Raw genomic sequence first — 12,393 nt, 5'->3', positions numbered from 1 at the left:
ACAATACACTCCCATGTGCATTTTCATCACTCTTCTTTCCTTATATGTAGACAAAAGTGGAATATCTCACTGCTTCCCTTTAACTGTGAATACTGAATTTTGGATGACAACCTAGCAACTTCCTCTTTTGCTTTTCCACTGCCTCTTAGCCCTGTGGGGGATTTCTGATGACTTAATGCCACAAACACAAATAGAATATTGTGATTCAAAATGAAAAGCAAATCGTATTACTTGCTTGTCTTAAAATTGCAGAATAGAGACGAAGGCATATGAAATATAAGCAGAATTACAAGTTTGCAAATGGTCCAAGAAAATTGTTTTCTGTGTTCCACCAGAATGGGTAACTTAATGTTATTGTCTTTAGATGTAAAGGAAAATACAGTGAGTCATTAGATCTGTTTTGATGATGAATTCCAAAATTTGTTTGCTATCTATAATTCAGGTGCACCATGAAATACTTTTGCACTATCAAGCTATTTTTTTTTCCTGCTTTCTTACCCTGCAAAAGAGGTCAAGATACTGCCTTTTCTCAAGGCAGATGTCACTGCTTAGAGACTACTACAGAACATAAGAGTAGTACCCTTCATAATTCATCCATAGTGGTTTGTTGATGTGTCACACTGAGGAGAAGAGTTTATTACAGGAATATTACATGAATAAACCTTCATGGAAAGACTAAAAGGCAATCAGGCTACAAAAGACTTTCAGGATGGTTGTGTTTCTCTCCATTCTTTGAAAGAAGATGACATATAATTCCGATTTCTAAATGTACTGAGATCTGTTTTTAAAGTAGTTTAAAAAGGTGTTTTCAAGCATTTATGAAAATATGGGATTGCAGTTCTGCACTTCCAACATTAAGGAAATCATTGCAACAGAGTAGTGGGATTTTTACTGACTCCTTCAGAATGTTTTTGACTTAAGAAATTAAATATTTAGTAGAAGAGGTGTTTCCAGAGCAGAAAATTTAAATGCAAGTCCTTCCAACTCTCTGGAAGCATGCAGATGAGAAAGGCATTGTACAACTGACATCTGGACATGAACCACATCTCAGGAAATCTCTCTAACTAGAGCCTCATTGAACAAGAGCCAAAAGTTAATGGCTATTAGAAGGGGAGAGCCCATAATGAGTAAGGTCTGGTCCAAGTCCACTGAAATCAATTAATAGGTTCCCTGCACCTGGTGATGGCTACGGACTTTCAAGCTATAGACAGAAGTTAACAAAACCTAGCTTTTCAGTTATGAGAACCTAGTATTTTATAACTAGACTCCTATATCTCAAAGATAGTAGCTACTTCGTCTGATTGCTACTCCTCTGCAAGTTACAGGAGCCAAAAAGAACTGGTTTGAGAGGCACGTAAAGCTAACAGCATCTGTCTGCTTCACAGCAGCTACCCTGCGCATCACTTAACATCAATCTGGAAGCTCCCTCAAAGCAGATTTGTAGAGATCACTGCACGTACACTGACTTAGCCAGTTACAGCTACAATTAACATTTCTACTGAATAGGTTTGTGAAGACTAAAGCCCACAAAGAAAACACGCCTACACTTCACTGTCCTTCAATTTAAGCCCATCTGCACTACAGACGCGTGCTGCAGCTGTTCACCTTCTTCTGACAGGGCTGGGATTAAAGCTAAGCCAGGGTCTATAACTCATATGACATTAACAGCTTGAATAAGCCAGCTGCCCGCTCTGCCTACCTTGGAAGAGCAGAGAGCAATTCACATGTTCAGACAATCAGAGGGCTTGAAGGGTCTCACCCTTACTTCATATGTATATTGACAAACATGTCTTCTGCTACAAAGCTTCCAGTACCACAGCAAGCCAACACTGCTTTCAGTTTACCATGCTGATTTGTTGCCATGAGAATTTAACTGAATGGAGTAAAGAGGAGACGCTGCTGGTAGTGTCTGCTATGTTAAATACAAACATCCCAAGATAAGAGGTGCAGCTGCTTTCCAAAGAACACCCAGAAGTAGAAGGTAAAGTAAGAAATGTACTTACAACTAATAAACATGTGGTGTGGTGCTGCTACTTTTTGTTGCTGTTACAGCTGTATCTCTAATCATCACAGCAGTGTCTGGTATTCAAGTAGAATCTGACTAAGCAGATGATAGAGATTGTTCCATGCCTAAGGGAAGCACAGAGCTGCACAAAGATGAATGGACCAGAGGAACAGACTGTCAGAGCAAAAGAGCAGGAAGTAATATGACAAGAGATCAGCAAGAAGTGGTATAAAGAGGCAGGTTTGCAAATATGGGAACAAGATACTTGAAATAATATGAATTACAGAAGAAGCAATACCATGAAGGTAAAGTCTTGGGAACATGAGATTGTGAAACCCCATTTTGAATGGATTGAGTGAGGCTAAAGAACCCAGAGAAAAGAATGCAATGTAGAGGTTTTTTATAATCAATTAGACACTAAGGGTGGATTTTTTATCAAAACAAGTGGCAGGTGAGTCATAGAATTGCTTAGGCTGGTTAGTCCAACCTGCTTGCTCAAGCAGGGTCAGCAAAAGCAGGCTTCCCAGGACTGTCTCCAGTCTGGTTTTGAGTATTCTCCACAGATGAAGGCTGCGCCAACTCTCTGGACAACCTGTTCCAGTGTCTGACCACCCTCACAGTAAAAAAGTGTTTTCTTTTGTTCAGATTTAATTTCTTTTTTTTTTAATTTTTTTTATTTTTAATTTGTGTCCATTGGCTGCTGTCCTGTCACTGGGCACTACTGAAAAGAGCCTGGCTCCCTCTTTTTCATTTTCTCCCATCAGGTATTTATACACATTGATAAAATCCCCCTGAGCCATCACTTGTCTGGGCTGAACAGTCCCAGCTCTCTGCCTCTCCTCATATGAGAGATGCTTCAGTCCCTAATCATCTTTGTGGTCCTGCTCTGGACTCACTGCAGTATGTCCATGTCTTTCTTTTACTGTGGGCCCAAAACTGGATTCAGCACTCTAGATGTTCTGAGTACAGAGGAAAGATCACTTTCCTTGACATGTTGGCAATGGTCTTCCTAATGCAGCCCAGGATGCTGTTGGCCGCCTTCATCGTAAGGGCATATTGCTGGTGGATGGTCAGCTTCTTGTCCCCAAGGACCCCAAGGTCTTTCTTTGCAGACCTACTCTCCAGCTGCTCAGCCCCCAGCATGTACTGATGCCTGGAGTTATTCTTACCCCAGTGTAAGACTTTGCATTTCCCATTGTTGAATTTCATGAGATTCCTCTCTGCCCGATTCTCCAGCCTGTTAAGGTCCCTCTGAGTGGCAGCACAACCCTCATGTAATAGCCACTCCTCCTGGTTTTGTATCATCTGTGAACTTGCTGAAGCAGCACTCTGCCCATCATCCAGGTCATTAATGAAGAAGTTAAACAGTATTGGCCCCAGTATCAATCCTGAGGTATACCACTAGTGACTTGCTTCCAACTTGACTTTGTGCCACTTACCACAAACTCTGGGGCTGGTTGTTCAGCCAGTTTTCAATTCACCTCACTGTCCATTTATTTAACCCATACTTTGTCAGCTTGTCTATTAGGATGTTGTGGAAGACAGTGTTAAAAGCCCTCCTAAAGCCGAGGTAAACAACATCCCACTGCTCTCCACTCATCCAACAAGCTAGTCAGCTCACTGTGGAAGGTTATCGGGTTGGTTAAGCATGACTTCCCCTTTCTAAATCCACACGGACTACTTCTGATCACTTTCTTGTCCTTCCTGAGATTGGAAATGGTGTCCAGGATTAGTTGCTCCATCGCCTTCCCAGGGTTTCACATGAAGCTGGCTGGCCTGTCGTTCCCTTGATCTTCTTTTTTGCCTTTCTGGAAGACAGATGTGACACTTGCTCTCTTCCAGTCTTGAGGAATACTCCTAATTGCCATGGCCTTTCAAAGATTATCAAGAGTGGCCTCCCAATGACATCAGTCAGCTTTCTCAGCACTCGTGCATGCAACCCAGGGACTTACGTATGTCGTTTGTTTAAGTGCTCCCTAAACTGGTCCTCCTCCACCCAGGGTAAGTCTTCCTTGCTCCAGACTTTTTCTCTGGTTGTAGAGCCCTGGGATTCCTGAAGGATAGGATCATTTGCTTATAGAAGACCTAAGGTGCTCCAAATTTACTCGTAATCCAAGGTGGAGTGTCTGATTTAGGTGCATACAAATCCAGTACAGAGATAGGTGTCTTTCTGATAGTGAAACAATAGCCTGTGGCTCCCCATGGATTGTACTTCCTTAGAAGCACAAGGAAAACTAGGACTGACTTTTCGATGCCATTGCCATTTGTTTTCTTAAGAGCATCTGCTTTTCTGAAAGGAGGAGGCAAAATCAGAGGAAATAATACACAGAGAAAAGCTACTCCTATAGCATGTTCCGTTTTCATAAAGATGGTGAGGGTCAACATTTTTATGCTGTTATTAGACAGCTATATGAAACAAATAGCAAGAGAGAATGTGCTTAAAGGGTCCATTTTAGTTCTTGGTAAAAAACGCATTAATTATAAGGAAGAAGAAGCAATATGTAGAGATAGAAGAAAAAATTACCTATTTGCGGGCATTTCTGGAACACATTTGCAAGTCAGCTCATTGATTTGCCCTTTTCAGGTTAAAGTCTCATTACCAGGAGGAAAAAAAATCTTACCATGTAGAACAGCTGCAGCCTGTAAGAAGCCCCAAATCCCTGGCCTATTAAATTTGTTTAATCTACTCTACTCTGGCATCCATGCCAACAAGGAAGATGACTGATGTCATTGTGAGGCCACTCAATCATCTTTGAAAGGTCATGGCAATTGAGAGAGTTCCTTAAGACTGGAAGAGAGCAATTGTCATAGAAAAACCTTTTGAATTCTTCACTAATGAAAGATAACATAGAAGTCCTGATTCTGCAAAGCAGTGATATGTATGTTTGACTTCATAGTTTCTTGTCCTTGTAGAATGCCCTGCATGTCAAGTTCTTCCATCCAAAGAAAGACTTGCCAGCCTGCCTGACAGAACTGACCTGAGAGAAAAAAACAGTTTTCCACAGAGGATCAAACTGATTGCAACTGTGCAGGTAGTAAGCCCCTATCTTTCTGTTCTATGACCTCACCCTCATCTTCTCTGACATAACTGAAGGGTCCTACTTAATTTACAGCAGAAATTGTAAATTCCCCCAACACTATAAGAAGTATTCAGTGAAAAATTTCTCTTCAGTAGTATATAAAAAAAATCATTCACTAAATTGTTTTCCATCAAGTTTTCTGGACAATCTCTATTATACCTTTGTTCTACAGATTGGATTCCTGAGGATCCTTCTTCACACTGCACTCTCTGAGTCCTTCAGTATCACTGATGGTGGAACTTCTGCAACTCCTAATGTAGTAAATCTAATCGAAATGTTAGCAAAAAATCTAATACTTCTTCCATAGACTAAATTCCTGTTGGCTTCCTTAGAAACAATAAAGCAGTGGCTTTTTCTTGATTTGATTTGTAGACACAAAAGCATTCCATGAGGTGCAGAATGAGTATCTCACCTTGCCCAAACCCAACACAGGTCACAAATGCCCTAGAAGAATCTGGCTGCATAGAAACAGCTCATGCAAGAAAGCTACTACAAATAACTCTTTAATTCTGAGTCTGTTTCTGCTGTAAACTATTTTTCAAAGTGTGATGTTTTTAAATTGGTTTAATTGACCCTTAAATGAACGACAGCCACTTGAAATAAAGGGATTGTTGAAGTACATGCTGAGTAGAAATCACAACTTACTGCAGACTGTTGCAAGGTAAGGAAGTCAAGTGAAGCAGGTTTTGGTACAAGTGAAAAGTCATTCGTTATTGACAGGGCTTTTCTTTTCACCTTTCCAAATTAATTGCAATTTTTAGAAGAACTTTGAAAGGTAGTTTGACTGTATGGGAAAGTGAGTAGTCAAGAACTTCTGAAGGATCTGCCAGAATTTTATGATTTCCCTACTTTCTGGTGTAGTCAGAAGGTATTTGAACTGAGAGAATATTCCTGAGGTCATCTTTCATCTACATAAACAATGCCTCCATACAAGAGGGACCTCCTTGTGGTCTCCAACTGAGCACACTGGATGCAACAAATCTAAAGTGCAGGTATTTGGTAATATCGCAACCATGTTCACTAATTTGCTCACTTCTTTTTCTGCAAGTTGATATCAAAAAATTTGGGGGGGGGCTGTGCACACTCAGGATGTTTTCCTGTGGAAAAGACAACAACAGGTTTATGGCTGAATTCAATACGGAAGGTGAGGTATTGCACCACTTTCCCTGTCTTGAGTGTCAAAGTAATCCACCATCTGAACACATAGGAAGCACCCATTCAGCTGCCTTGTCACAATATAAACTAACATGACTTTTTTTCCTTGGTCATCAAGGCAGTAGCATCCATGGGAATGCTTATTTTCCCAGTCAGAGTCCCGTTCTCTTTCCTCCCATCACCATACTTGCAAGTGTTAAGAGACCTATTTCCTTGCATCAGCACAATCCCCAAGGGAGTACACTACTCCTCCACAGGTCACCATGATGTGGAAGACCAAACCTATAGGCAGTACCTCAGTCCAGGCATTGTTTCTGAGCTGTCTTTGAGGTAGTGATATGGTCTGTTACTCCTCCAGTGACACTAACTGCTAATGTTGCACTAGGAGCAGTTGCATTACGCGGCATCTCTGTCAGTTTCAGCCACATGTAAGCCAAACATGTAAGCTCAAAAGTATAAGCAGAACCCTCATCACTAAATCTTACATCCTCTTTCTGGCCTCCTAAAATCATTACAGAGTCCATTAATGACCCCTTCCTCTGGAAAAGAAAGCAGTCTTCAAGCATGTTCTTGCTTCCTGTCACTCAAAATCATTTCCATCTGAGCCAGAGGGCCAGAATGACTGTTGAGCATCAGCATGTCATGGCTGGTAGCCACCAGTGTGTTGGCTGAGACCCCAGGTGAGTGGATATAGGCAAAAATCTTATTGGAATATGTTTATCTTTCTTCTTTCCTGAATGTCACGTACTAGATCAGGGCCAGGAAAGCCTGGTTCTCATTCTGTACATGGAGGTCATCCTCCTTGAGGAGCCTGCCATATATCTGACAGGGGCTGAGCATGAGTTCTGAAGTACCCACAAGTCTCTGCATAGGCACTGTTCACCACCTCTTTAAGCTCACACAGGTAGGCTACGAGCATGTAGAACAGGCAACTTTTCTCCACAAGGGACATGAGGATAAAAACAGAGCTGTGAGCTTTCACGGAATCACACTTGAACTACGTTGCCACTTTCAGCAGTTCCTCCATATTATTTTGATATGTTGTTTCTTTTCTGTGAACTGCATCTTCCCACATTTAGTCTTGCAAGTTGAAGGCAGAGATGATAGTATGAGCTTTCAGACACCAGTTGTTATGGTGAGATGCATGGTATCATAAAATACAGCTGCTAGAACACAGTACACTATGGTTTACAGGTATTGAAGCGTTGACGGGAAAACAATCTATGAGCTAGGGCTATCTGTAAAATTCTAGCATGAGAACACGGAAGAGGTCAAATAAGAGGTAGAAGAAAAATCAAATGAGGCTCTTTTCTCATTAACCTCCTTTCTCAACAGTCTGGAGTAAAACAACTAGAGCTATATGTAGTGTGCCAGAGAAAGTCACTACTGCCCCACAGTTGAGAGCACAGGTTGAACACTGACAAGAACAGGATCTTGGCACAGTGTTGGCAGGGACTGTGCATGCTGGCCTCCCAAGGAAGTAAATTTATTAGGTAACTGCTAACAGGAAATACATCCTGTCTTCTGTTTGCCAAGTTATCTACCTAAGTATGTTACTTTTCTCAGGAAATATTAGGATTTTGAAAGGCCACTTAGGACTCTAATCATGCAGAAAAAGGGAGATATCTGCTAGAATGCTACTTTGTACTGCCTGGCAACACTGACAAGTATCTTCAAGTGGTGGACAGAAATATGGCTAGCTTAAGCTTCTCAGACTATGTCATCTTTACCAGCCATCATATGCATTTCAGCTGGCTCAAGAATGCCAGGTGCTTTTCTGAGGTAGGTGGTATGATCTCAGTCTCTCCCCTCCATGCTCATTCCATAGAGGTATTTAACACCATCTGTCCATAAAGAGCAGGCCCAATTGACCTTCACCTCCAAGAGCAATGGTGCACAAAGATTTCTTGCCAAGGTGCTGGAAGCCTGTACTGTATGTCAGGACCTGAAGCTTTTGTTCATTGTGCCCTCTGATCTGTTGGAGAAAAGCAACTGGATCCAGATTCAAGATGTGCCTCTCACAATGGGAGTGAATGCAAATTAGTGAGAACTTGTGACTGAAATCTACAAACCAACTGGGAATGGGTTCAGCTACAACCTCAGCCCACAGATTGCAGTGATCAGGCAGGTCTGAGGTCAAGCTGCGATGTCAGCCAGGCAGGCCAGGAGGCTGAGGTGTAGACCGGCACTCCTACAGCACCACTGAGGCAGGACTGACAGCGCTGGGCTAAGCTGACATGGTACTACTGGGCCCATGGACCCTGACACTAAGTATTCTGCTTGTTCTCACTGTTTTGTGTTTCACCCCAGGCTTTCTGCACCACATACTTTTCAACTGCTACTCTGACAACAGATTTATTAATTTCTGTCCTATGGCTCTCCCTTGTGCCTTTTACAAGAGTGTGGAAGCTTTTTAAAGTAATAATTTACTTTTACACACCTCGCAGCAAGGTGAGAGAGAATTATTCCTCCCCCTCTCTGCTCTCAATTTGCAGAGTCTACACTCCTCCCTCCTCTGCCTCTACCGAGTAGAACTGAAGTATAACAAGATTAGAGTGGACAGTGTCTATTTATTCCCAATGCCAATTTAGAGATGCCGAAGACCAGGTATTTTATATATATTGTGTTGGTTCAGCACACTTCTCCTACTGATTTGTAGCTGCAAGAATTCAATTCTGTAAACTAAATCATAATGCCCTGAATAAGCCAGCCATAAGATAAAGAATTCAAATTGGCAATTAGATGTGAAAAGCTTGTTTTAATGATTTGACCAGTATTACCCAGCAACTCAGCAGCAAATACAGGGTGAATCAGAACTGACTCAATTTAGGGACCAGTTCTTCTCTTCCTTAAAGCTTTGATCGCTGTCAGCCTGCTATCTTCTAAAACACAGAACGTACAGACTTTAGGACAGTCACCTCAACTACACTTGGTACAGCCTGCAGCAAGATTCCTTTTGGGGAGGATATTTTGCTGACTCTTCTATAAATATGCTAAAAGAGGCAAAAATTATGACTGAAAAACCATCTTAAAACTAGCAGCCGTTACCTTCTGAGGTTTTTAGAGCCCTAAACACGTGCTTTGTGTCGCAGCACTAATCATGTGCATTGTGTCACAGCCCTAATCATGCATTTCAAATCAAAAAGCAGTATGTCCCAGTGATATGCACAGGGTTGGAACATATAGTTCTCTGCTCCTGCAGCACAGGAAATAACTGAAGGAAAGCAGACAGTTGTGCTGAAGAAGGGAGAAAATATGCTGATGGCAGGCCTTTGGTTAAATTCATGATCTTTACCAATTTTGAATGTGTTCTAATGGATCACCGCCCTTCACCTGTGACTTTTAGGAAAAAGAAGACGTTTAACATCATCCGTTCTGTATCCTTCACTGTCTCTCTCCTGCCTTTTTCTCATGCAGACTCCTTATTCCTAGTCCCTTTTGTCTCATATTACTCATCCCACTAGGGAAAGGCTCTTGGAGTTTCATGACTCAGTCCCCTCAGCTGCCGTTTCCAGCAGCATTTTTCAGGAAACCAGTCTCCTTCAAGTTCCCCTGTCCAGCTTCTCGAGCTCCTCAGCTCTTGGGCTTCACCCCATTCTCCCCAGTCCACTGACCCAGTATCAGCCAGTGCCACTCTTTATTCTTTCACTATTCCCTAGTTTCTCCTTATATCTTTTCCCTTCTGAATCCCTTCCCACCTCTGTAACCCTTAATCACTGGTTGTCAGTCACAGTTGTCTTGCTCACACCATCCCAGCCACCCCCTCCAAATACTTTATCCAGTCTCAGTCTCCCACTTCTTCCCTGTGGAAGTCATTTAAACAGTTATTTAAACTCTACAAGATCTGATGACAGGATAAGTCCATCCATTACTGCAATTTACTGAACTGCTAGCGCATCTAGACTCATTCAAAATACATAGGCTTGCTTTCAAATTTGCAAGAGAGCTGCACAGAACAAAAGGGAAACATGCTGGTAAATCTTGGCTAGTCAAAACTTGGGTGGAATCTTAAATTCCGATGCTGGGCTGAAATACAGAAAATCTACAGAAAACAAATTCTTGCTGTCACCACGAGGAGGTATACTGCCTGAGACTGTTGTCTGGGTGGCCCAATAAAAATGATACCATCATTGCTAGTAAGAAAACTAATGCTAGCCTTGCAAGGCCACAGAACTGGTGGGCTGTTAGGCTTGTTATCAGCTTGTGCAAATTTGCAGTGCAAACTGAAGCTTGGTACCAGGTGTCTTTTGTTATGATGTGGAGTTTAAGTGTGGGATAATACCAGAGACCTTGAAAATATGTGCACAGGCTGAAAACAGGCCACAAGACTGTAAACATCTCACTGGCGGTCAGCTTCTGGTTATTGAAGAATTATAACCTCAAGAGCTGGGAACACTGCTTTAGACATAACAAAGAGGACAAAGAAGCAGTCAAACAACAGGATAAGGCAAATGGTGTGGCCAGGGGAAGTTAACACCACCAGCATTGCACAGCATATAGTCCAAGGAAAGGAGACCAAAGACTTAAAATTCACTGAGAAACTCAAACATTTTATAAATGTACTAGATCTTGATATTCAAAAGGAATTGTTGCTGGCAAATGGTCATCATCACTGGATCATCATAGAATTCTCTTCCTACAAACTATGTCAAAGCTGCAAGCACATTACCTGCTTCAAGAACCATCACTCTTCAAAGGTCTTTTATCATGCCAGCCAAGCTCCAGGACTGTATAAAAGTCTGTTTGTGTCTGAGTGCACAAACGACATGCACTTCTTGTCTAAAGCTCTGTAATGCCTGCCTAAATGTTACTGCATGTAAATTCAATTTGGCTAGTGTGACAACTATCAGTGTGACAACTATCACGCTCTGATCAGCCCTGAAGTGGTCAGACAATTGGACTAGATGGTCGTTGTAGGTCTCTTCCAACTGGAACTGTTCTGTTCTGTTCTATTCTATTCTATTCTATTCTATTCAAAGTATACTTCTCATTATTGTGCACAAATATATCCATAAAATCCTCAGTGTGAGATGGCTGTCCCACTGAAATAAAAGACAAACCTCCAACAGAACCAGGGTTTTAGACGTCACACAGAGTTTTACAGAATACAATTTTGGAATTGGTGTGGCCACACCCTCATCAGGAAGTAAGTAGCAGGTAGTATAAAACTGCCTGAGTTGGAATAGTTCTCTCACTGTTCCACAGTTTCTGTACTTTTATTATTTGTTCCTTGCTCTTGTGCTTTAGAACATTCGAGTTATATACGTACAGCTGCATATCCTCTTACCTCCAATTCTACTGCTTTAATACAGGATAAAGAAAAGCTCAATCTTCTGTCATTTTAGACTATGATAGGCAAAATGGTATTCTGCCATTGTAAAATTATTCCAGAGGTTAATTATTTGTGTTCTGGAGGCATCTTTTTCCTGCTTCTTTACCTGATGGTTGAACAAGGAACTTGCCCCAGGAAAGAAGGGTGTGTCTGCTCTGTGGAGCTGGTGGTAAGCATTTTGTGTAGGAAGAACCTAGAGCACCTAATGAACTTCAAGGAACAAGTTGAGGCTTTGGGCTGCAAGCCATACTGTTTAGTTGGAGAAATGTCTCATAGGCAAGAATAGTATATTAGAGTGTAAACTAAAATTCAGCGAGACGTAGCACATTAGAGACTTGCTTCAAATATTACAATTAAGAAATACTTTTTAAATGAACTGCTCTTTCAATCAGCTAACTTTTGGAGGAAACTTCATTATAATTATTCTCAGCATTTACATGCATTCTGTATTAAGGTTACACTCACAAGTTGTTCTGCACAGCCAGTAATGAGTGTGAGGTGTTTTAATAAATGGTTAGTTCATTTTTACAGTCTTAAAATTCAACAGACTATGGTACAGCTTTCAACCCTATATAATTCCTGAAATTATATTATTGTTGCCCATTATGGGGTATGTTAGTAATACCTGCAACATACTTTTAACTGTTTATTCTCTCTCTAGGAACTGTTCATAAGCATACAAAGTATGTATTACCCATTACACAAAATATAACCATTTTTCTAGGGACTGTATTTTACTCAGATCTCTTTCTGTAACTGTGGTTCAGCACCCCTAAATAAGCTATGCCTGTATTTGTATTCACCTGTGACCATAGTCAATG

General features: G+C 41.4%; 1 protein-coding gene across 1 annotated transcript; it reads right to left on the bottom strand.

Moving 5' to 3' along the window:
• Positions 1-5,989: 5,989 nt before the first annotated feature.
• Positions 5,990-7,192, bottom strand: CCIN (calicin). The gene is given in 7 exon segments (XM_050912883.1): positions 5,990-6,133; positions 6,135-6,200; positions 6,202-6,438; positions 6,440-6,551; positions 6,553-6,788; positions 6,790-7,099; positions 7,101-7,192. Coding segments are annotated over 7 exon segments (1,197 nt in total).
• Between the last annotated feature and the right edge of the window lie 5,201 nt (positions 7,193-12,393).

The sequence above is a fragment of the Gymnogyps californianus genome, chromosome Z, assembly GCF_018139145.2.
Source record: "Gymnogyps californianus isolate 813 chromosome Z, ASM1813914v2, whole genome shotgun sequence".
In the NCBI taxonomy this organism is placed as follows: domain Eukaryota; kingdom Metazoa; phylum Chordata; class Aves; order Accipitriformes; family Cathartidae; genus Gymnogyps; species Gymnogyps californianus.
The sequence above is the reverse complement of the archived record's forward strand: the minus strand, read 5'-3'. Positions and strand labels throughout refer to the sequence as shown.